Source organism: Lycorma delicatula, chromosome 7 (genome assembly GCF_047948215.1).
Source record: "Lycorma delicatula isolate Av1 chromosome 7, ASM4794821v1, whole genome shotgun sequence".
Classification (NCBI taxonomy): domain Eukaryota; kingdom Metazoa; phylum Arthropoda; class Insecta; order Hemiptera; family Fulgoridae; genus Lycorma; species Lycorma delicatula.
The window spans coordinates 85,784,596-85,808,734 of NC_134461.1; the positions used below are offsets into that span (position 1 = coordinate 85,784,596).

The 24,139-nt window shown below is 27.9% G+C and overlaps 1 protein-coding gene across 1 annotated transcript in view; it reads right to left on the reverse strand.

Annotated features, from left to right (window-relative positions):
* Window positions 1–974: 974 nt before the first annotated feature.
* The window catches only part of LOC142327547 (uncharacterized), a 129,385-nt gene continuing 106,220 nt past the window's right edge, over window positions 975–24,139 (reverse strand). The window contains exons 2-4 of the mRNA XM_075370698.1: window positions 10,608–11,165; window positions 8,054–8,263; window positions 975–2,403 (exon numbers count right to left, since the gene is read on the reverse strand). Of these exons, the coding sequence (XP_075226813.1) occupies window positions 2,062–2,403; window positions 8,054–8,263; window positions 10,608–11,165 (1,110 nt within the window). The 3' untranslated portion in view covers window positions 975–2,061. The remainder of the gene's footprint in view (window positions 2,404–8,053; window positions 8,264–10,607; window positions 11,166–24,139) is intronic.

A 24,139-nucleotide genomic window follows, 5' to 3' on the forward strand; every position in this document is an offset into this window, starting at 1 on the left:
CTCACACACCTCGTATATTGAATGTAGAAAAATACAAAATAAAAAGGAGCTATGAAAATATGAGCAACCTAAGTTTAGAGTTTGAAAGGTTTAAATAATGTTTAAGCTTATGCTCCATCTTCATTTGGGATTGCCTAAAACAGTATTTCATAACTGTTATTTTTATTTTATAAACCCAATCAGGAATACTCATTTTGCAGTGATCCTTAACTATTGTTTTATTCTTCTATAAATTAAACATTATAATTTTATCACTTTCATTTCTATCTTCCTGGTATAATTTTACTGTTTAGCTACACAGTTATACTATAAAAAAAAGTATTCTAATTGGATCAAATTTTGCTTGTCAGGGTTTTTACAAATCTGATATTTCATGACCCTTCTCTAACCATAAAAAAATTTAACATTGAAAAATTCCAGAAAGATGTGTGTATACACTCATTGGTCTGGATGGGCTGACTTGATGAAATTTGGCGCAATGATTTCTGTAGAATTAATATAATTTTATGGAATAATTCCTTAGTAAGTCCCTTGACATGATCATATTGACTTCAACTGCTCAAAGTTCAAACCATATCATTTTCAATTGAAATGTCACCATAAAATTTGAAGGTTATCATACTATTAATTGTATTTATAATTCTTATGTATATCTTAATCTAAATATTATATATTTTGGGATTCCTTCAAAAATTCGAAAAAAAGGGCTCAAAGTTGGTTGCCTGGCACTCACTGAAACATTGTCATTTTTAAGTTCTCATTCATCTAAAACATCTTTCAACAAATTTATCTATAATTAAACTTCTGAGGATGAATTTTTAAGTAATTATTATTTTTAATAAATATACCTAAATTTTCAATATTACTGTTAACATATATTTAAACATTTTCAAAACTATTATTTTATTTTATCATCTATTAAATCATATGTTCAGTTAGAAATAGAATTAGTTATAGATAATAAAATGACTAAAAAGTAGAATAAATTTTTTATTGATTAAAAAATGTAATACAAACTATTGAAATTCACTTTACTTAACATTTAATATTTAAATTTTCATTTAAAAAAACTAAACAAACAAAATAAATTCTTTAAAAAAAAATTATAATATTAAAAACAGAATCTTAAAATTATATTTTGTATTACATGAATGTTTTTTAACATGTTTACAATGATGTGTAATAAATAATTCTACAACACAAAAAACTTTTGGTAATTTTGGTTGCAGTAGTTAAACAAGAACCTCAATAGCTATACTGCTAATCAGAACTTAACGTTAACATTAAGAAAGAAAAGATCAAATATTTAATCTATGCAAAAATGTGTTACTAAATCCTAAACTTGTACCAAAAAAAAAATTGTGCATAGATTAGATAAGCTTCCTTAAGCAGTAATCTTATGAGTGGTTAGTATATATTATACTGTGACTTTAAGGAGAATGATAAAAAAATAACAAAACCCATCTGTTGATCAACTGTTCTGAGATGCACTATTTAATAATTCTTTTTAGTAGATTTTATAAGAAGAAAGTAAAAAAAAAATAAAAATACTTTTGAAACTCATCAAATCTTCCATTCTCTTTGAAAGGAAGATTACAAATAATTATTCTTGTTACTAACATTCTGTTTTTTATAAAACAAAACATTCTGTTTTTTAGAAAAGGATTGTAACAAAAGATATCACCAAAATGTAATGATTCATATCATCAAAGTAAACATATTAAGTTTGCTATTATACAAATAATCAATAATAAAAGTATAAATTTGTACAGATTTTTTACCTTCCATTTAATTGTTAATGTTTTTTTTTGTAATAACAAAATGATGGATAAATGTAAACAAATTTCATAAGTGAAGTCAAATATTGTTATAAAATTACAAAGAAAAATTGAACATATTTTTAACTCTTAAAAATTATGTGATATGAATGACACTTAAGATAGTAATGGGTGGTGATGATGACCAATGACAATGATAATTTATGATAACAATGACTATGTTGATGATGATGATGATGATGGTGATGATACTATAATATACAACATTAAGTCTGTTTAATTATTAATTTCTATAATATGGTGCTGGTTTTCTAGCTCTATTTTTAACCATTTTGTCCAAATCAACTTCATCACCATTTGGTAATACATATCTGTTATTTTGATAATCGATATATCCATCATTTGTGGCAGCTCCTTGGTTATCTTTATCATCCTTTGTTTTATCACAAGGTATACCGCTGCTGTATGTATATTCTCGTCTTACTCCATCAGGGTCAACATATCCATATTTACCTCTGGTAATACAGTCTACACCGATTGTTTCTTCCTTAAATGAACCATCATCATTTTCAAAGCCCCATGTAATGCTACCGTCTTCATTATCTTCTCTATATCTTCTTAGAACCTGAAAATAAAAAAATGAAGTTATTTAAGTTGCAGTTATAAAAAAACACAATTTATTAAGACCATCACTAACTTTGCTTTCTTTGACTAATAAAATATTTCACATCAGATGGAAGGACATAGCATAATTCTCTAATATCTCATAAACATCTCTCTGAAAGTACAACAATGTAGCCTTAGGATGTTGTTCAATGTCAGTCTAGAGTATATTTCAGTATAGAGTATAAAATATATCATTACTGATCCAGGTTTGAATCAAGAATTTACCAGTTGATAAAAGATAGGTCAATAGAAGTCGCCTTCTAAGGTTTTACAAACGACCACTAGATGACACTATTGAGATGTGAGATTACTATTGTTATAAAATTTGACCTTTTATTGCTACAATATAGGTAGCTCAGAAATCAGACGAATAGTTGTTTATAGTGAGCATTAAAAAAAAAACAGTTTTGTGAAAAAATGGAAATTTCATGTGAAGGTTTTCATTGGATGATTTTTTACAATTTTCATAAAGGCCTAACTCAACAAAAATGCCTCGAATCATGTTGTTCAATTTTTGATAATGAATCACCATCAGAAAAGACTATTTACAATTGGTTTGGTAGCCGTGCTTCCATCAGTGATGAATTTTGTGAAGATTGACCAAATCAGTTTTTGACCCAAAAAACATCAGTGCTGTGCACAACATGATTGAAGAAGCTTACCATGAGATAGAAGCATCCTTAGGCATATCAAAGACTACAGTACATTCAATTATGCATGAACATTTTGGCTGTGAAAAGATCTGTTTCCAATGGATCCTCATAATTTGACCGAAGCTCAAAAACAGCCTCGTGTCAATTGGTGTAAGGAAATGCTCAAAAAATTTGACTGAGGAATTGCAAAATCCGTATAAAACAGTGTAACAGGAGGTGAAACTTTGATATATTCATATGCACCAGAAACTAAGCAACAATCAACTGACTGGTGTTCTGAATCCAACATATATATATATACTGAATCCAACAAAAGTGGTTCGTTTGTGAAGCACTTCCAAGAAAATGATCACTTGTTTCTTCGGTTATACTGGACATGGACTTTATAAAATGTTAGTAAATAATAATTTATTTATTATAATCTCAGGTATTCTTTAATATGTGATTTTAAAGCAAATATTACAATTTTGGTTTTAGCGTAAAAAAAATGAAATATCTGTTTTTATTTGTATATTTTAGGCTTCAACATATTAAATTTTACTAAACCATGACTTTCAGTGGCAAACATTTAATACTACCTAATGTACAAAGTGTATCCAAAATGGTGGGCTGGCTATACATTTTCGGATTCTACATCAAGATAAACAAAAAATGACTGGAAAAATATTTATTTCCTTTTCATTAAGTTTTGATAAAAAAAAAAATGTTTTGATATCAAAGTTAATCTTAAGCTAGACGTTTATTATTCATTTCTTTGGAAAGGCTTTCCTAACAGAGTTTCTTGAACAGATCAGAAAATTGGAACTCATTAGAATATAAGTTATGATCATAGACTGTGTATGAGTTACACTCAATACTGTTGCATTCTCACGCAACAGAATCATATCTTTATTTCATCTAGTTTGATCCTTACAAATCAAAGTAGATTTAAGAGGAAATCAGTAATGAATTGGAGTAATATCAAGTGTTTCAGTATCTTAAATCTATTAACTGTTTTTGATTCTGCAGCAAGTTAAAAAAATACACACCTTTCATATCCCTATACTCAGTAATACTACAGAGTGATGGTTTTAAAATGCACACCTTTCATATGCCCAGATGCAGTGGTATTTTAGGGTTATAGTTTTAACTTGTTTTTTTCCTTATCAGTATTCTGGGTATTTCCATTACAAACTTTGCCTTTTTGATTTAAGATCAAAATTAAGTACACAAGTTATTAAGTTTGCCACTCCCCTGCTTGGCAATAATTTTTTAGAATTTAACAGATTCAGATTGTTTCTGGTCTATGATAGAAAATTAACATATTAGTATATTCTTGGGCATGTTTTTCTACTGTATAATCAAAATTTTTACATTCACACACATTGGATATTTGCTAATTATTCACAGTTTGCATGTAATAATAATTTATTATTCCATCTATTACAACTGTAATCTTAAAAAGGTCCACCTTCAATTGTATTTTCACATCAGGATTCATTTTCATCCATGAACTGGCCATCTCTGAAATGTACTACTTTGTAATAAGCATTTCTTAGGTTTAAAGACAACTAACTGGAAATAAACATTATGATTCAATTAATGGTGAAAAAACAACCCCTCTATTCTCTAAAGACAAAAAACACTTTCTTTTTTTGTCTTCAGTTGTTTGGCTGGTTTGATACAGCTCTCCAAGGATCCCTATCAACTGCCAGTCGTTTCATTTCAGTATACCCCTGTATCCTACATCCCTAAGAATTTGTTTTACATATTCCAAACGTTGCCTGCGAGCATAATTTTTTCCTTCTACCTTTCCCTCCAATATTAAAGCGACTATTCCAAGATGCCTTAATATGTAGCCTATAAGTCTGTCTCTTCTTTAAACTATTTTTTTTTTAAATGTTTCTTTCTTCATTGATTTACCGCAACATCTCTTCATTTGCCACTTTATCCATCCATCTGATTTTTAACATTCTCCTGTAGCACCACATTTCAAAAGCTTCTAATCTTTCTTCTCAGATAATCCAATCGTCCAAGTTTCACTTCCATATAAATCTACACTCCAAACATAAACTTTCAAAAATATTTTGCTGACGTTTAAATTAATTTTTGATGTAAACAAATTATATTTCTGACTGAGGGTTCATTTCGCCTGTGCTATTTGGCATTTTATATTGCTCCTGCTTAGTTCCATTTTTAGTAATTCCACTTCCCAAATAACAAAATTCTTCTACCTCCGTAATCTTTTCTCTTCCAATTTTTGTATTCAGTGGTTCATCTACATTATTTCTACTACATTTGATTTCTCTCATTTTGTTCTTGTTTATTTTCACGCGGTAGTTTTTGCGTAGGACCTCATCCATGCCATTCACTGTTTCTTCTAAATCTTTTTTACTCTCAGTTAGAATTACTATATCATCAGCATATCGTACCATCTTTATCTTTTCACTTTGCACTGTTACTCCGGATCTAAATTGTTCTTTAACATCATTAACTGCTAGTTCTATGTAAAGATTAAAAAGTAACAGGGGTAGAGAACATCCCTGTCAGACTCTCTTTTTTACTATGGCTTCCTTCTTAGAGTCTTCAATTATTACTGTTGTTGTTTGGTTCCTGTAGATGTTAGCAATTGTTCTTCTATCTCTGTACTTAAATCCTAATTTATTAAAAATGCTGAACATTTTATTCCAGTCTACGTTATTAAATGCCTTTTCTAGGTCTATAAATGCCATATATGTTGGTTTGTTTTTCTTTAATCTTCCTTCTACTATTAATCTGAGTGCTAAAATTGCTTCCCTTGTCCCTATACTTTTCCTGAAACCAAACTGGTCTTCTCCTACTAATACTTCTACCACTCCCCGTTCAATTCTTCTGTACAGGATTCTAGTTAAGATTTTTTATGCATAAGTAGTTAAGCTTATTGTTCTGAATTCTTCACATTTATCTGCTTCTGCTTTCTTTGGTGTCATGACAATAACACTCTTTTTGAAGTCTGATGGAACTTCCCCCTTTTCGTAATGTTACACACCAGTTTGTATAATCTATCTATCACTTCCTCACCTGCACTGCACAGTAATTCTGCAGGTATCCTGTCTATCCCAAGAGCTTTTTGGCTATTCAAATCTTCTAATGCTCTCTTAAATTCAGATTTCAGTACTGTATCTCCCTTTTCATCCTCTTTGACTTCCTCTTCTTCCTTTATAACACCAGTTTCTAATTATTTCCTCTGTATAACTCATCAATGTATTCCACCCACCTATCGACCTTTTCTTTTGTTTGGTGTTCCATCTTTGTTCCAAATCAGTGTTTCATCTTTGTTTAACACATTATTAGATTTTAATTTATGTACCACAAAATTCTCCTTAACTTTCCTGTATGCTCCGTCTATTTTACCAATGATCATTTTTCTTTCCATTCCTGAACACTTTTCTTTAATCCACTCTTCTTTCACTAATCTGCACTTCCTGTTTATAGCATTTCTTAATTGTCGATAGTTCCTTTTACCTTCTTCATCTCTAGCATTTTTATACTTTCTACGTTCATCCATCAGCTGCAATATATCGTCTGAAATCCAAGGTTTTCTACCAGTTCTCTTTGTTTCGCATAAGTTTGTTTCTGCTGATTTAAGAATTTCCTTTTTAACATTCTTCCATTCTTTTTCTACATTTTCTACTTTATCTTTTTTACTCAGACCTCTTGCGATGTCCTCCTTAAAAATCTTCTTTACCTCTCTTCCTCAAGCTTCTCTAAATTCCACCAATTCATCTGATACATTTTCTTCAGCTTTTTAAACCCCAATCTACATTTCATTATCACTAAATTATGGTCGCTATCAATGTCTGCTCCAGGATAAGCTTTGCAGTCGACGAGTTGCTTTCTAAATCTTTGTTTAACCATGATATAATCTATCTGATACCTTGCAATATCAGCTGGCTTATTTCATGTGTACATTCTTCTATTATGATTTTTAAACTGGGTGTTGGCAATTACTAAATTATACTTTGGGCAAAACTCAATAAGTTGTTCCTCTCTTTCATTTTCTTTTGCCCAGCCCATATTCACCCACAATATTTCCTTTCTTGTCTTTTCTAATGTCTGTATTCCACTCTCCAAGTATTATTAAATTTTTATCCCCTTTTATGTGATTAATTGCTTTGTCAATTTTTTCGTATACACGCTCTACCTCATCATCAGCATGGGCCTTTGTAGGCATATCGATGTTAACAATCGTTGTTGGGTTAGGTTTTGATTTTATCCTTATTACAGTGATTCTGTCGCTATGCATTTTGAAATACTCTACTCTCTTCCCTATCTTCTTGTTCATTATGAAACCTACTCCTTCCTGCTCTTTATTTGAAGTTGTGTTAATTATTCTAAAATCACCTGACCAAAAGTCATTTTCCTCTCCCCATCAAACCTCACTAATTCCTATTACATCTACATTTAATCTATCCATTTCCCTCTTTTATTTTCTAATCTACCAACCTTTTGTAGACTTCTAACATTCCACACTCCGATTTGTAGAATGCTATTTTTTAATTTTGTGGTGATCCCTTCCTTAGTAGTCCCCACCCGGAGATCTGAACAGAGAACTAGTTTACTTCTGGAATATTTTACCAAGGAAGGTGCCTCCTTCTTTTTTATGAAAATGCAGAGAGTTACATTTTCTTGGAAAAAAAGCAGCTGTAGTTTTTCATTGTTTTCAGTTGCGCAGTACTCAGACGATTGAGTGATGCTGATTTGGCCGTTTAAGTCCTTCTGACCCACACCCTTAGCAATAATAGTAATGGTTAAATTCTATGAAGAAAATAAAAAAGCAGTGCTTTCTAATAAAAAATGTTTTTTTTTTTTTTTTTTTAAATCTATCAGCCATTCTGCATCTTTAAAATCATTTATTGGCCCTTGTACTTAAATTTTAGTTATTTTATTTTAAGAATAATGATTTTATTTAACTGTAAATCAGTAATGGATATATACCTGTGCAACTGGTTTCTTTACTCTAATTGGAGCCTCTCTATCTCGCTCTCTTTCCTGAAACTGTTTAACAAATTGTTGCGGTTGTTGTTTCTGTGGTTGATTTCTTACAACTTGTTGTTGTTGTACTATCTGTTGCCTGCTGGGCTGTTGCCTTGAGAATTGTTGTATTGGAGTTGGTGCAGATTGTACTGGAGCGGCAGTTGTTCTAAACTGTAAAAATAAAAATAAATATTGCTGTTTATTATTAATGTTACCATTTGTTATTGCAAAATTATTTATATTTACTATTTAGTAGGATCCAAGAGTAGTGTTTAGTCTTACAAAACACTACAACACACTTCCCAACATAATGTTTTGTTTATTTATTTTATTAATCTAATTTGATACATCTATGAAATGTTTTGTATAAATACAAAATGCTAGTTTTCTTTGTTTTACAGTTTAAAGATTAAAGGTTGTAAAAAAAGTTGAAAATGTTGTAATGCAAGAAGACTAACTAGTTATATGCATCTTAATGAAAAAGAAAACTGGAAAACACTTATAAAATTATTAAAAATTTTTCTCAATGAATATTCTTTTGTAAGATTATTCTATTGTTTAAAACAAATTTTGTTAGTAGTAACAACATGTGTAAAAATCAGTACACATAAAAACCTCTACTCAATACAAATGAGCTCTAAAGAAGGAGGGAGTGACAGAGAAAGTGAGAGAGAGTAATTGTTATGTGTTGTAAATATTCTAATTAAGCATATCTTTCTAATATCATATAATTTATTCACAACCTACCAGTACATTTGTTTACAATTTTTATTAAGAGATTTCAAAATACAGTACATTTTATTTAACAAAAAAAAAAAAAAAAAAAAAACATAAAAAAACAAATATAATAAATCATGAATGCATAAACTATGTAATAAAAGAGTTTGTATAATTAATATTCAGTCTCTTTATCTCAGAAAAAATATATAATGTTATTAATTTTCCTATTAGATATATAGTATCATTAAAAAGTTTCTTTTCCATGTTTAAAATTTATTATTAGAGTTATTGTGTAACTACTAAAATTTTTTTACATTCTAAATTTTCTTTACTAAAATATATGTATTTAATTTACTTGCTTGGCTACTACTGTTTGCCTGTTTGTTTGGTTAGGTTAATATTCTTAAAAAGTTTAGCATTTCCTAGTTCATGTAATTAGATTGTTTGTTATCTTTAGTTCATTGGTATGGTTAAATCAAGGGTAGATTTAAGGAAAATAAACATTACTAAAATAGGAAAATGAACAAGCTCATGAAACCATTTATTTAAAAAAAAACTTGGGCAGAAAGAAGTAGAAAATACATTTCATAATTCCTATAGTTAAAAAATATTAACATGTTTCACTATAATTAGGTCTATTAACATATAACCTGATTTAAATCAATAGAATTATTTTGAACAGAAATAAAGAAATGTATGAAATATATGGTGGTTGATAGCATATATTTTAATTATAGACTAGTGATGTGTTTTAAAATATATTAAAAGATGTCTTTATCAAACAGGATTTGAAGTATGGATTAGAAAATGTGATCATGTAAAAATGTTAAAGGATGTCTATTGAAAAAGCCTATAAATTACTTGTGATAATCACTAAACACAAATTACTTGTGATAACACTAATAGGGAAGGTTGTACTGATGTTAGCTTGGCAAATGATTTTTGTGTTGATGCACTTTAATTAGAATAATTTTCTATAAATAATGAATTCATACTAAACAAATAAATTGTCTATTGAAAAAAAAAATTAATTATTTACAATCAATTAAATAAATTCCACAAGTCAGCATTAAATAAATTCCTGTATTATGTATCTAACTGTTTTAGTTTATTTCATTAAACTTTTACAGATTTGTAAATCTGAATAATACAAGTAGGCTAAAGATCTTCGTACATGTTTATAATGTACTATAGAACAAATAAAATAATGTTTTTAAAAATATTCACTTGTACTTAATAAATTTTTACAAGAAAATTGAAGTATAAACCTTATTTTGTAGGTAAGTGTATGGGAATAAATACCTGAGCTGTCACAAATACAAATAAGCTTTGCACAGTCATCCAGTCATGGTTCAAATATTTAGAACACCCCTAGTCTAGATACTTGGATTTCAAATTTAGAATTGTAATTGGGAAGATTTTCTGAAATTCTCTTAAAAAAAATCTCTTTACTCCCCATCGGAACCAAAAAATAAATAAGAGTAGCAAAATATTTCTCTAGAAGAAGCCTCAAATTACACTAATACTGTAATAATGTATTTAGAATGCTGTAGTGATATTGAGGGGATGTTCAATTACATTTATCGTGGGCTACCTAGAGATTATTTTCTGAAACTGTCTACTAGAATTTTGCCAACTATTAAACTATGTAAGTTATTAACTTATGTATAAAGGGAATATTGGACTATAATGAATGACTTACTGCCAATTAGTTAACTAAATTTTATATATTATTTTGGTCAGCTGTTAATCACCACTACAATGTTATGATCATATTCTAATTTGGTAATTATACCTGTTGTCTGGTTGGCGTTGGAAAATCTATATCTGGTGATGGTGTTGGTATAAATGCTGGTCGTTCAGGTCTGAAAGCAGCTGGAGATGATGGCAGAGGAGGACGTGGTCCAGGACGTATTTGAGCTGGTTGTGGTTGAGGTGACTGGCCGATTGGTTCGGAATGTGGTGCAGGACTAGGTGACACATCTTGAAATGAATTCAATTGCTGTTCGATCGATTGTTGTTCTTCTGGATCTTCGATGACAGGTCTAGGTGGAATCTGTATATCATTAACTGGTTGTGGTTGTGGCTGTGGTGCTACCGGTAATGGCCGTGCTTGAGGTGGACCGTTCAGTCTACCGATTCGTCCAGATGGTCGCCTGATTTTAATTGGTGGTGGTACTGGATCAGATACTAATTGGCTCGGTGGGAATCTTCTTGGTTGTGCTCTAAATTGGGGCCCTCCCCCAACAGGTACAGCACCAGGAATAACTGGTCGACGAGGAACTGGTGCACCACCAAAATCATCCACAGGAAACTGCGCTGATACAATTACACTCAATGCAGTTAGTGATATCTGTAACAGAATGAATATTGCATGATTAATATTAATGTAATTAAATAAACATTCAAATGACAGTATTCAACAACTAATTATTTATGAATATTAAGTGCCAAAACTAATACTTATAGGTGGTCTAACAATAAGTAATAACAAGGAACAAGGTGTCAAGAAAGAGGAAATAGGATGAATGGTAAAAAGTAATGATTTATCCATTAGGATATGTCATAATCTAAAATATTAAGTAGTCTTACCATCACCTGAATGTTTCTAGATACCTGATGAAAATATTTGCTCTGTTGTACGCTAGGTTCTAACTTGATACTAATTTTAACTATGTTGGCTATAAGCTAAGTGTAGGATTATTGTACTTCAACAAAACTCTTTTAAACAATTAAATTCAATCTAACCAAATGAATTAATTGTTCATTTTGGATAATTTTTAAAAACACAAGTTCAAACTAATCTAATTTACACAGATCAATCTTCAAAAATCCCTAGACAAATTACAATCTTTCAATTTTTGTAATGGTCAAATGGTTTGTTTTCATTTCTACTTAGTAAACAGGGAACAGTTTGTATCTGTGTTTTTGCTCTCCCATGGACAAAGCGCAGTAAAAAGATAAAATTTGCGCCCTTTTTCCTTTCATTTTATTCATAGATTATATAATAAATTCAGACTATAATTCTAATAACACACTATGCAAGGAAATGGTTTAAAATTATTTAATAAATAATGTTGACACATTACTACTTCAATCTGATTTTAATGATCTTGTAGAATGGTTTGTTAAAGACAAATTACATTTAATATTTTTAATATGCAGTCACTTCATGCTCTAGAAAAAAGGCTTCTGCTGAGTTTGATTACAGTACAAAAACCTGATGTTAATGTTTCACTTCAGAACTAAATGAACTGGGGATAATTTTTGATTCCATTTTTACTAGCCATATAATGAATACATTTAAGAATGTGTGCTGATGTATGCATCTCATTAGAAGGAGCTGCAGAAATTTGGGTAAATGAGATCTTCTAGAAACTTTATTTTTTCATAGGGAGATCACTTTTGGAGTTTTTCTATGATGGTGTGAAAGCCATATTGTACAATTCACAATCAGGTCATGGAACCAGTAAAAATCAAATTTATCTGTAATTTGTATTTCTATAAGTTTCATTTATATTTATTCATAATAATTATGAAATAATACAATATGCTTTTCAATTTAAAATAATTTCAAGCCAATGTCGACTGGCTGCAATAATTTTTCAAAACAATTTGCTTTCAGTGACACAATAAATGTTAGTAAAAACTCTTTATGTTTTCACTTTTCATAATTGTTCAAAAAATTTGTTTTATTTATAATGTAGTTTTCTCCACTTAATCTAACTAAAAAGATTTAATTATTGAACTAGTTTCCTTAAATCTGACTTAAGGGTTACTTAAAACCTTTTTTTTTGCCTTTTGCATCTGTAGAAAGAAAAAAAAGGTTTTCTCATTGTAATCTTGTGAAATTTAATGCTTATATGCAGTAAACATACAAAGTCAAACATATTTTTTGTCTGATAGCATAGAAATTTCTTTTTGTTTCCCTCTCATTTTTTCTTCTTATGTGCAGTAATATTTATTTTATTTTTATTTTATTGTATACATTTTTATTACAATAATTTATTAGAATTTCTTTCTACTTTGGTTTTATAAATTTTTATTTTCATATATTGTTTACATATGTTTTTTTTTACTTTGATTGGATGTAATAATATTTCGTGAAATTGAACAAAACAAGGCCTGTTGGAAGGAATTCAATATAAATATGTAAATAATTATTGTATAACAGTGAAAGTTGTTTAGGTACTAAATCTGAAGAATCAATAGCATTGAAATACAGAATAGTACCATTCTTAACAAACTTTGACTTGTATTCAATAGATTTAGCAAGTACTATCTATTGACATCTATACAAAATAACAGCTTAGTACTACATTATTCTGACGATATTTATATATTTGTATGCATAGGTATGTTACAAGTAACAAAGCTGCATTAATGAATGGCTATAATGTATTGAAATGCACTATGTCAACAGAAAGGGATGTTTAAATCTGTTACTCTATTCTAAACATCCAAGTATTAAGTATAAGTAAGACTGCAATAAATGTAAAACATGATGTTAATTTCTCTTAGAATAATGTTGTTCAATATTTAGTCAGTTTCTCTGGTGAAAAATTGAGAGGTGTCATTTGCAGGCATAAAAATCATTTGAATATCCTAGGGCTTAATATACAAATAGGCAATGGTACATTCTGCTGTATGAAAAAGTGAGCAAAAAATCGTTTTACTATTCATCCCGCTAGTAATGCTTGTGTAGAATGTTGTTATTCTTGAACACTAATGTACCATTTTTGAAAATGACTTGTCTCATTTAAAATCATCCATAATTGCTCATTCATGGTGCCTAAATGATAAGAAGAAAATTAATAGATTACGAGAAACTGTTGTTAAATTTAATTCATAGTAGAAGACTAATAAGCCTGTTTGATGTCAATTAGATTTCTTGCTTTGGGTGACTAATAATATTACAGCTGATAAAATCAAAAGGCAGTATAAGATTTTCATAATTCAGAAAATGGATTTTCTGTATTGTGAACATCACAAATCTGTGGTGAGTTTGAAAATGCAGCATGAATGATGTGTGTGTGTGCACATGTGAACATAAATATTTATATAAAAATTAAATTCCATTGTGTAAGGTAAAACATTTGTTAATTGCTTTCATTTTCTAATATCATCATTTATTTAATGTTTTTTATATTCCTTTTTATTCAGTGGAAATCTTTTAAACATAATATAATTATTTTATCCTATATCCTCATTATTTGTTTTTTATATTTCAATGAATATCTTTTCATACAGAGTATCCTATAATTTTCCATACATAGAAAAATAAACATTATTTATCAGCATTAAGATTTCTTCCAATGAAAAATGGCCCAATAATTCTGTCACCCCATATCCTGGCCCACACCATCACTTTACCAGCATCTTGACTCCTTAATGGACTCATCCAGTGAGGCTCCATTACTTCAATAAAATAGGTTTTGCCAATTAACCTCTCCATTAATTCCATTCTATTCTTATTGTTTCTCTTCTTCCTCTTGTCCATATTTTACTACAACAGAGGACTATACTTCATAAAAAAATGTTTAAGAATATTTTTCTAATTCTGAAATCTATATATTACACTAGTAGGACTTAGTTTTTGCATGAAAGCTCTCTTTACTTCTGCTAGTCTACTTCTGTTGCATTCTATTTTAATATTTTATCCTCTATCATATTTTATTATTATATTTTTTAATCTTAATTACTTTCCAGTTGAATCTCTCAAATAATAAAGAGTCCATGCCATTAGAAATTCATGCAAACTTATTTTTTTCTGCCAAAAGAACGATATCATTAAAAAATCTCAACATTTTAATTATTTCTCTGCGAATACTTCAATTTTGAATTTATCCTTTAATTTCTGTGTTACTTCTTCTATAAATCTGGTAACAAGCAATGAAAATAGATTGCATTCTTGCCTTACTCTTTTTTAAATCATCGGTCATCTTTTTTTTGTCACTGCAACTTATACAGATTTTAAGTCATTGCTTTTATACATTTCAGTTCAATTTCTTTTAAAATTAAAAAAATTTCTTAATTGCATAGTTACAATAAAAACTTATCTTTTCCAATGCTTTTCTTTAAAGTGTTCATAAATGGTTTTAGAATTCTTCAATAATACAAATTTATGATAAATAAACAAAAAAATACAAAGTTTATTTTTTAATTTATATTTAGTTTAATTACATAATGAAAATTTATGGAGAAAATAGTAGAGTAATAAATAAAATTATAATGGTTTTTGCATTAAATGCAACTACTATAATTTATCAAATTCTTGTCACAGAAAATAACTTTTTATTCTTGATAATTTATTTTAATAATAGTAACAGGTTATTGGTAATAACAATTAAATATTAATTATAAAAAATTACTATCTTTTTCATAAAAAAAAACAAAAAAACTCTTAAATTATAACTTAATGATCCATTAATAAAAAGAATCAGAGAGTGAAAGTAAAAAATTAATAGTAAACTGTAGTTGTTACGGTGTAGTCTAACTGTGAATAAACCTAAAATGGTTTGTAATTGAACTGCCATACAACAGATAACGAATGAATAAAAGCAGAGACTGCTTTAGATTAATTCATTAATTTTAATTATCTATACTGTAATAAGAATGTATTGTCTGTCTGTCAGTTTTTTCGTGATTGCATATTCTTAACATACTTTTTAGTGACAGATGCCAGTTCAAGACTTAGAAATTCAACTGTCTGCTAATGGTTTGTTCCAAACTTGATTTAATGGTATGGGAAACATGGAGAAAAGAAAGTGCTGTAAATTTTTCTCTCTATATATTATGTTAGAGTGGGTAAAAGTGAGTCAAAGTAACTATTTGAAAATATCAACAAAAAAAAATTACATATAATTTTTGAGTTTGTATAATTTTTGTTAATGTAAAAATTGACTAATATAGAATTTATTTAATGTAAGTAATGCTTTAACATTATGATTAACTGCTTTTCCCCCTTGATTTTCCTTTGAAACAAGATTTTCCATGAAAAATACTTAAAAGTTATTCTCTTCCAATTCATGTATTTAGAGATTTTTATATGTTATCAACAAAAACTGATCAAATTACAGGTAAACAAATGGTGAAGATTATATTTTTATGAAAGAAAACTATGGTTACTTTACAGGGGAAATACTTTTATTCATCACAAATTTTATAAAAGAAAGTATTACAAAATGTTTTTTTAGGTTGCTGAAGGTGATTGAGGTGTCTGAATTAAAATACAAACATTGAAATCTGTCAATAATAGCTGTTAAATTAATAGAAGAATCTAATTTTTCTATACAGTAAGGTCAATGGAAGGTTACAGCCAGATGAGTATTTTTAACACAAATTATCTACTTTAAGTAAGATAATAAGTACGTGCATTTTAGTAGATGCACATATGAGATTAACAAAATTATTGAACAAGAGCAAAGTCATCAAGGTCACAACGCAGGAGAATGAATAAATGGCACACAGGATAATTAAATTATTAAGAGTGCTGAACTGAGCATGCAGACTTCTTTGCTACTAAACAACTGTGTATCCTACAGGTCCCATAATCTTCAGTACATTCAGCAAAATACATGCATTAAAAATATTACATGGGACTATAGAAACATAAAGTAGTAAATTCTTCACTGGCACATATAATGGAATAAAAATGTAATATATTTTCATTGTGGTCATTATAATAATAATAGTAGTAATAGAGTAGTAGTAGTAGTAGTAGTAATAGCATCGTTTGAATGTTCTTAACATAAATAATAAGATTAAGTTTTAATTTTTATTTTAAGTTTGAGAATTACATCATGATTATTTATTTACTTTTTGTCATGTATTCACTAACAAGTTTTTATTATGCACTGCATTAATAGGGGAGGTACTCGGTGTATTGTAAAAAAAAGAAACAGACATAAAAGTGATTTAATGATTGATAACAATATTAAAAATTGATAAAAAATTTACAAATTACAGTATAATGATAATGAATCATATAAATTACTTGTCTATGCAATATTTATATATTTAGCTCTAATTTGTATAAACATATAATTTTTATAACCAATGTAGTTAAGTTAACGTAGTTTTGTCTTGACTGTCATTCAGTGTTTATAGCTTTGGTTGTCAGTACAAAAACTTATCAATATAAAACCTTTATAATATAAAAAAAAGTTACTACCAGTTGTTCCTACAAGACCAATGTCTAATCTTTCTATTTCTACTTCTACTACGTATATGTGTGGTTATTTAATACAGAGTACTTTATGAACAGTCATATTTCAATTCAAATTCACTAAAAAAAAAAAAAAAATTGACACAATGAGGAATGGTTTCATTCAGCAGTTCACTTGCATATACAATCTTGGAAATGATGTTTTTAAAGTTGGAAATATAAAATTTTCTTGCACAAATCAATACGTCTGAATACTGTAGGAGAAATCATGATTGAGTGTAGTATACTCGTATAATATATGTAAGTGAAATTATTGACATATGTATAAAAAAAAAGCTTATTTACATATCAGTTACCAAATGAAGAATACAAGTGTACGGGACAGAGTAAACAGATACAGTCTTGTAGTGAAGCATTTAGAGTTCTAATTAACTAAAACTATTTCTTTTTTGGAATTATTTTTTGGAAGGCTTTGGAATTAACAACCTGTGGAGGACAACAAATGTTTGTACAGAACATTAACTTTATGGTGTTGTTTATAAAAATTAATTGTTTGTATATTTTAAAGGTATATTACTCATTAAGGTATATTAATGCATTTTGATCGTCTGTTTTAATAATACGTGGAATGTACTTCAGATAGTGTGTTTGTAGGGACATGGGAGTGTTTAGTAACATCACCACATGCTTAGACTAACACTCTTAGCAATTCAGATGACCTGTATATTTCTAAACTTTCTTTTATGAGATCTATCTAACTGTAATAATTTTGTTCTTACAGGTAATGATGTCGACTAATTATCAAAAATAAAATAATTTCTTTACATATTATATTGTACACCTTGTTCTTGAAAGGAATAAAAATTATAATAGCCTGAGACTGTACTTAAACTGAAATGAAAAAAGAAATTAAAAATACATTACGTAGTTGGTTAGTTGAACTGAATCTATTCCAGATTACATGTTTACCAGTGTATTTAAACTAACATTGCACTATATCTGCAGCTATGTAAGGCCTGGAAAACCAATAGCAGTAATTGCATTTGTCTATACACACTCTCTCAGACCTGGCAGTAGATAGAAAACTGACTTGAGATATATATATATATAATAATGAAAATTATATAATACATATATATATATATATAATACAAAAAAATGATGCATCAATTAACTCTTGCCGGTTTGTAATGGAATAAATTGATTAAAAAAAAAAATTCAATAATTAAGGCACATTTAGCTGTGGCCTAAGGTTTCATAAGCACATAAATATAAATCTGATGCTAAAATTATAATTTAATAGCTGTCAGTCCATTGCAAAACTTTATCAATTTTTCTATTATAACATGATTTAATTGAAAATGAATTTATTATAAGAGGTGAAATTTGTGAACAAAAATACAATTTTTGTCGCTACAATATTGGTTTGTTTTTTTTTCTATAAACTAATAGGTCAATATAATATTTCTGAGAATGTTATGCTTCTACAGCCATGAAATACAGAGGAAGCCAAAAAAATTACATAAATTCTTTTATAAAAAGAACGTCTAAGAAATAAAAATATGAATGTAACAATTCCAACATTTGGAAAATTTCTAGTGGTAAATCTTAGATAAACATAAAATTAAAAGCAAATCTATACTAAAAGCAATCAAACAGATAGACATTTAACTTACAGACTTCAACAAATTATACAACTAATCTAATTTCTGTCAGAATACCAGCAATACTGCATGCTACTTTACATTGTTGCTGAAAACTGTTTTTAGTACACAATCAATAAAAACATAATGAACGGTTACATGACAGCTATCTAGGAGTAATAATGGAGCACCAAACTGTATGAGAAGGGTGGATAATGAAAAAATCTCTTCACAGTGGAACTCGAAACAAAAAAAACCCTAAAACCAACATTATGCTTCAAGAAGCTCTCTTCAGGGATTTTACATTTAATCCCTCAAGAGATTTCAAATCGAAAAAGGGAGCAGACAATAAGTGATAAACGACTTTCCATAATATATAACATACACACAGAATACACATACCTCAAATATATGCTAAAAGTACGTTTTTCCAAATATTAGAAAATTGTGCAAAAACAATCAAGCTTCTTTACAGAACACCCTAGCTCATCCATAAAATTGCATGAAGAAGAGAAGTATTAAATTGAACTATAAATTGTTAACAAACTGGAGGATTTTCTGTTTTATTAGCCTGATTTCATGTAAAGGCTTCAATAAATCAATCAGTTTGGTTGGACCTTCTATCCAATCAAATTATATTATTTGTAGGTATACTGTACAACCAATTTAATTGTTCCTATGTTAATGTGAACCAATCGGTCAACTATGTTCATTAAAGTTACTATGTTCGTTAATGAAATTTGTTTAAAAAAAATATTAAAAATCTCAAAAAAAATTAAAATCATATTTTAAACAAATTAAAATTAGTTTAAAAAAAAATCTTAAAAATTTGTTTAAAAATCTTTTTTAATTTGTTAGTTTTAAAAAAAAAATCAATGTTATAATTAAAATGTGATAACTCAATAATAACTGAAAAATTGCATCAAAAATATTGTGGTTTGTAGACATTCCGTATCTGTCATGTTCAATAGGTTGGTATGTAGAAATAAGTAACTTCAGATATATATGCAGAGAGAGAGCTTAACAATTAGATTTAAAAAAAAAATTAAGTTTATATTGGGGAAAAAGTTGTTAAAATGGATATTATAGCAGAAACAGCAAAAAAAGTCATATGTAAAATGTCATATATATATATATATATATATAATCTGGTTCCATATGAAGGTTCTGGGTTTGAATCCTGTTAAGGATGGCATTTTTCTTATGTTAAAAAATGCATGATAATCCATCATATTGACTATTATTGGGGTCAGCTTGTTGTTACTGAATAAATAACATTAATTTTAATTAGTTTCTGTAGAATAAATTTGTATCTCAAGATATGAGAATATAATTGTAACATCTTTATTAAAATCTAAAACAGTTAACTTCTATTATGTATGTTGAACAAATATAAAAAAAAAATTTAAATAGACTATTATGAAATACATATTTTTTACAAAGCAAGTGAATTTAGTTATTTATTTATGTAAATAAAAATCTGTTAATGAATTACAGTTTATAAACAGTAAAGGTTGTCTCTTTTCTTTTTCCTTTTAAATCCTTCATTTATTTCAATGAACATAGAACACGTAAAAAAAGAATATATCATACACAAACACACACACACACATACACAGAATTCAGAAAGTATGTAATGGTGCAACAAAAAAGATAAACATGCATTTGGTAAAAGTACTTCAAGAGTTGGACAACGTTATTGAAATATGGTGTTAACTAGCATGAAGGTTTTACTTTGTCTCGTTTTCACTTAATTTAAGATGCATGTAATGAAAATTATTTCCTTTTTAATCTTTACTCTAATGTATCTAATTAACCCACCTAAGTAAATTTACTATTACTTATGAATATAACAAAAACTAAAGTTATTTAAATCATCTAATTTTGTATTTAAAAAAAAAATAAAAATAAATATAGGTTACAATAAAATATAGAAACAACTGCAAGTAACACTTTAATAATTCTTCAAAAAAATAAGTACGATAACATTCAGCCAATTAATTAATATTTTATGTTTTACCGCAAATTATTGAAAAAAAAAAACATTAAAATAATGATTATATAATTGTTTGCTGTGACAGTAATAAAAAAAGAGAAACTACTCTTAAAAAATTTATCTATTATTCATTATATTATTTATTTTGTTCAAAATTGTTTATTATTATTTATTTATTACTAGTATTTAGTTAGCATTTCCTGATTAGTTGATACCCAGATGATTTTTTTTAATGCAATATCATCCCAAATTTAATTCAATGAAAAAAATTCATAATTTATTCTAAATTTTGAATTTGAAGGCTGAGTTTACTTTAATCGTTAGAATTCATTTAACGGCACAACCTTACAACAGATCAATCTATTACTGAATAACTGTTTGTCATACGTGTAGTTAAACAGTAATTAAAAAATTACTTTTATTGGTAAATTTTAGGTAACAAAGGGTTTAAAAAAAAAAACTTGAATCATGAAACGTATTTCAAGTTCCAGATATTTTAAATGTTCAATATGAATGAAGTATATCTAAAATTTGAACTTGAAAAAAAAATATGAGCCTGGAAAATCAATGTAGATGGTAAAGAGGGTGAATTAAAATTTATTAACACTTAAAAATATCAAATCAATTTAATAATGTAGAACATGGCTGTTGGTTATATTTTTTTTAACTAGAATCATATAAATTTTAAATGTAATTTACTTTTTAACCAAACCTTTTTTGTAGAAAATTATAGTATTACTTGCGGTATGGTTGGAGCGGTAGGTTGAAAATGAATCTTCTTTACGTTTTGAGATATGAGGAATACGAAATACCATTCAGTTAAATTGGGGTTCCTTATATATTTTTAGGCCTATATAAAATTTTGTGGCTCTAAAATCTCCATAACTATTAATTTCATTGAGATCTAGATGTAGTGTAGCTGTAGTTGTGCATATGAAAATTTGACTTGGTTTAAATGATTAATTTTATTTTAAAATTAAATTTAGTTACGGATTATTAAATTTTTATCTTGATTCTGAAAGTGGAAACATAAAAGATAATTAAAAAACATTTTTTTTTATACTTTGAAATCAGTTTTTAAAAATTTATATTAAATAATATATTTCATAAACTTTGACAAACTATATTGTAATAAAATTATTAAATTTGTAAATTTTCAGTAAAATTGTATAAAATAAATAAATATTTATGTATAATTTATGTTTTTTTATTTCTAAAGAACTTTATTATTTCAATAATAATATAATTAATATTACAGTATTACGGTTTTAAAAGTGTCCCTTTTCTATGTTCTCTTTTAGTAATGGCTATGTGAATAATAAAGCAGTGATTTATAGTCCCATCCCTATTTACATTTCCTTAATCCATTTGTTTTGAACTTAACTTACTGGTGATCAACAGGATAAGAAATAACTGAATACATCCTTCTATAACCAATTTTTTTTTTACTTCCACTCTAAAATCTCCAAACAATAGCCCTTACGATGATATTTTTTATTTTTTTACAAAAATTATTGTCAACATGATATAAATAGGTTATTACTTACTTAATATAGGTAATAGTCAAAGTTGGCAAATGGGGAAAATAAAAATGCAAGATTTAAAAAAAAAAAAAACAATATTATAAGAGTAAACGTTAACTAACAAACAAACATATATATTTAAATTTGAGCATATTACAATAATTTATCAAACAGTGTTGCCAATATTACTTTAAACGACAAATATTTTTACTAACGAGAATAATGCACTTTATAAATATATGATTATTTTATAAATATAAATAAATAAAAATAAAAATATTATATATATACATACATATATATATATATATATTATTATTTTTCTAATACATACAAGTAAAGAATTTTTCATAGATTTTTATTGGATGTAATACATTTCTATGTAGGCTTTATCATTTTAGGGTAAAGTTTTATGTAATTTTTTCAATTCTTTGTTAACATACAATCGTAAAAAATTACACACACGTAACCACGAGCACGCGCGCGCACGAGTGTGAGCCTACATATACTTTGTGAATTTCAAACGTATTTTGTTTTCTCACATAAAACCTTAGCTGAAAGATTATTTCTTCTCGTAACCTATTTTAAACATTAATAGAAATTTATCCAAAAAATTTCATTAAAATTTGTTTTATTGTTTTTGTAAGGCACACACGAATAAAATATCAGACACATGTAGAGTTACAGAGTAATTTATTTTAGTTTTATACAAAGTATCCTACAAAGAAACGCAGAAACTTACAGGACATGTTCTACTGGTGAAAATAATGATAAAAGTTCATATAAACGTAAGTTTATTCCGTATTTATAGGTTTAAGTAGAAACGCTTTGTTTTTAGTCACGGCTAGCGAAAGATTTCGCCCGGATTTCAACTTTTCTAATAAACCGAAGTCGTAGTGTGATTTTTGGAACCCAAATAAAGGAGTAAAATTGGTGGTTTCTTATGTAATTTGAGCTGGAAAACAGGATAAAACACGTCCCAGAACTGTAACTCCAGTAGTTTTTACGATATCCGACGTCCGGTATCGAAAAACAAGTTTTTTTTTTAGGTTTGTTGTACAGTAGCTTTGTTAAATGATTAATAAATTCGAAAGATTTACTAATAAAACTTGTTGAGAATTTAATTCAGATAAAATTAATGTAAATACAGCCAATAAAAAGTAAATAAAAACTTTAAAAAATCGGGTTTTATTGAAGCAAAACAAACAAAAAATAAACAGAAAATCGTATTATTCTTTCTGTAAAAAGAAATCCCTTTCGACACGCAGGAAGAGGGAGGTAGATTTCACCACTGCTAAGTAGGGGATAAAAAAGATTTCCACCTTAAAGTTAAAAAAAACTTCACATTTACTCAATACGACAACGGTTGCACGTGAAAAATGTTTCACATGTTTAGCATATGACAAGCTCCATCTTCTTACAATTCCAGCAATATTTTTGTCATTCTTTGCCGTAAGGGTTGATTATATAAAAAATTGTTACAGATAAAAGATTTAGGTAATGTTTAGAGGACTAACGACCAATTTAAACCGATTCGATTCTGAGCCTATTAAGGGATGTATGATTTTTTTTGTCTCCAAAAGCCAATTTTTTCCACTCCCTGGGCCAATGGTTTGTGATATCAAAAAACTTTACTTAGATAAGTTTTAGACCCTTATTCAAAGAATAGTAGGACTTTAAACGAATTTGATATTTTCCTTAATAAGAAAGTTATTGCGATATTTTGTTTTTTTGAAAAAGCCCCCCCTTTTCTACCCCTATTGTCCGATTTTGCCCATTAACGAAATCGACCGAGATTTTGGGTCGTTATATTTTATGTATAAATTTGAAAGTGATTGGCGAAAAATTACGGCAGTTATCGTGTCCACAAGAAAGTGAATTATATATATATATTAACTTTTGAACTGACGGTGGTTTTGGGATGTGGGGGATGTGAAACGCAAAGATATTCGAAATTTTCTGGTAGTCGAATCTTGGTACCCATTGTAATAAGTAGCT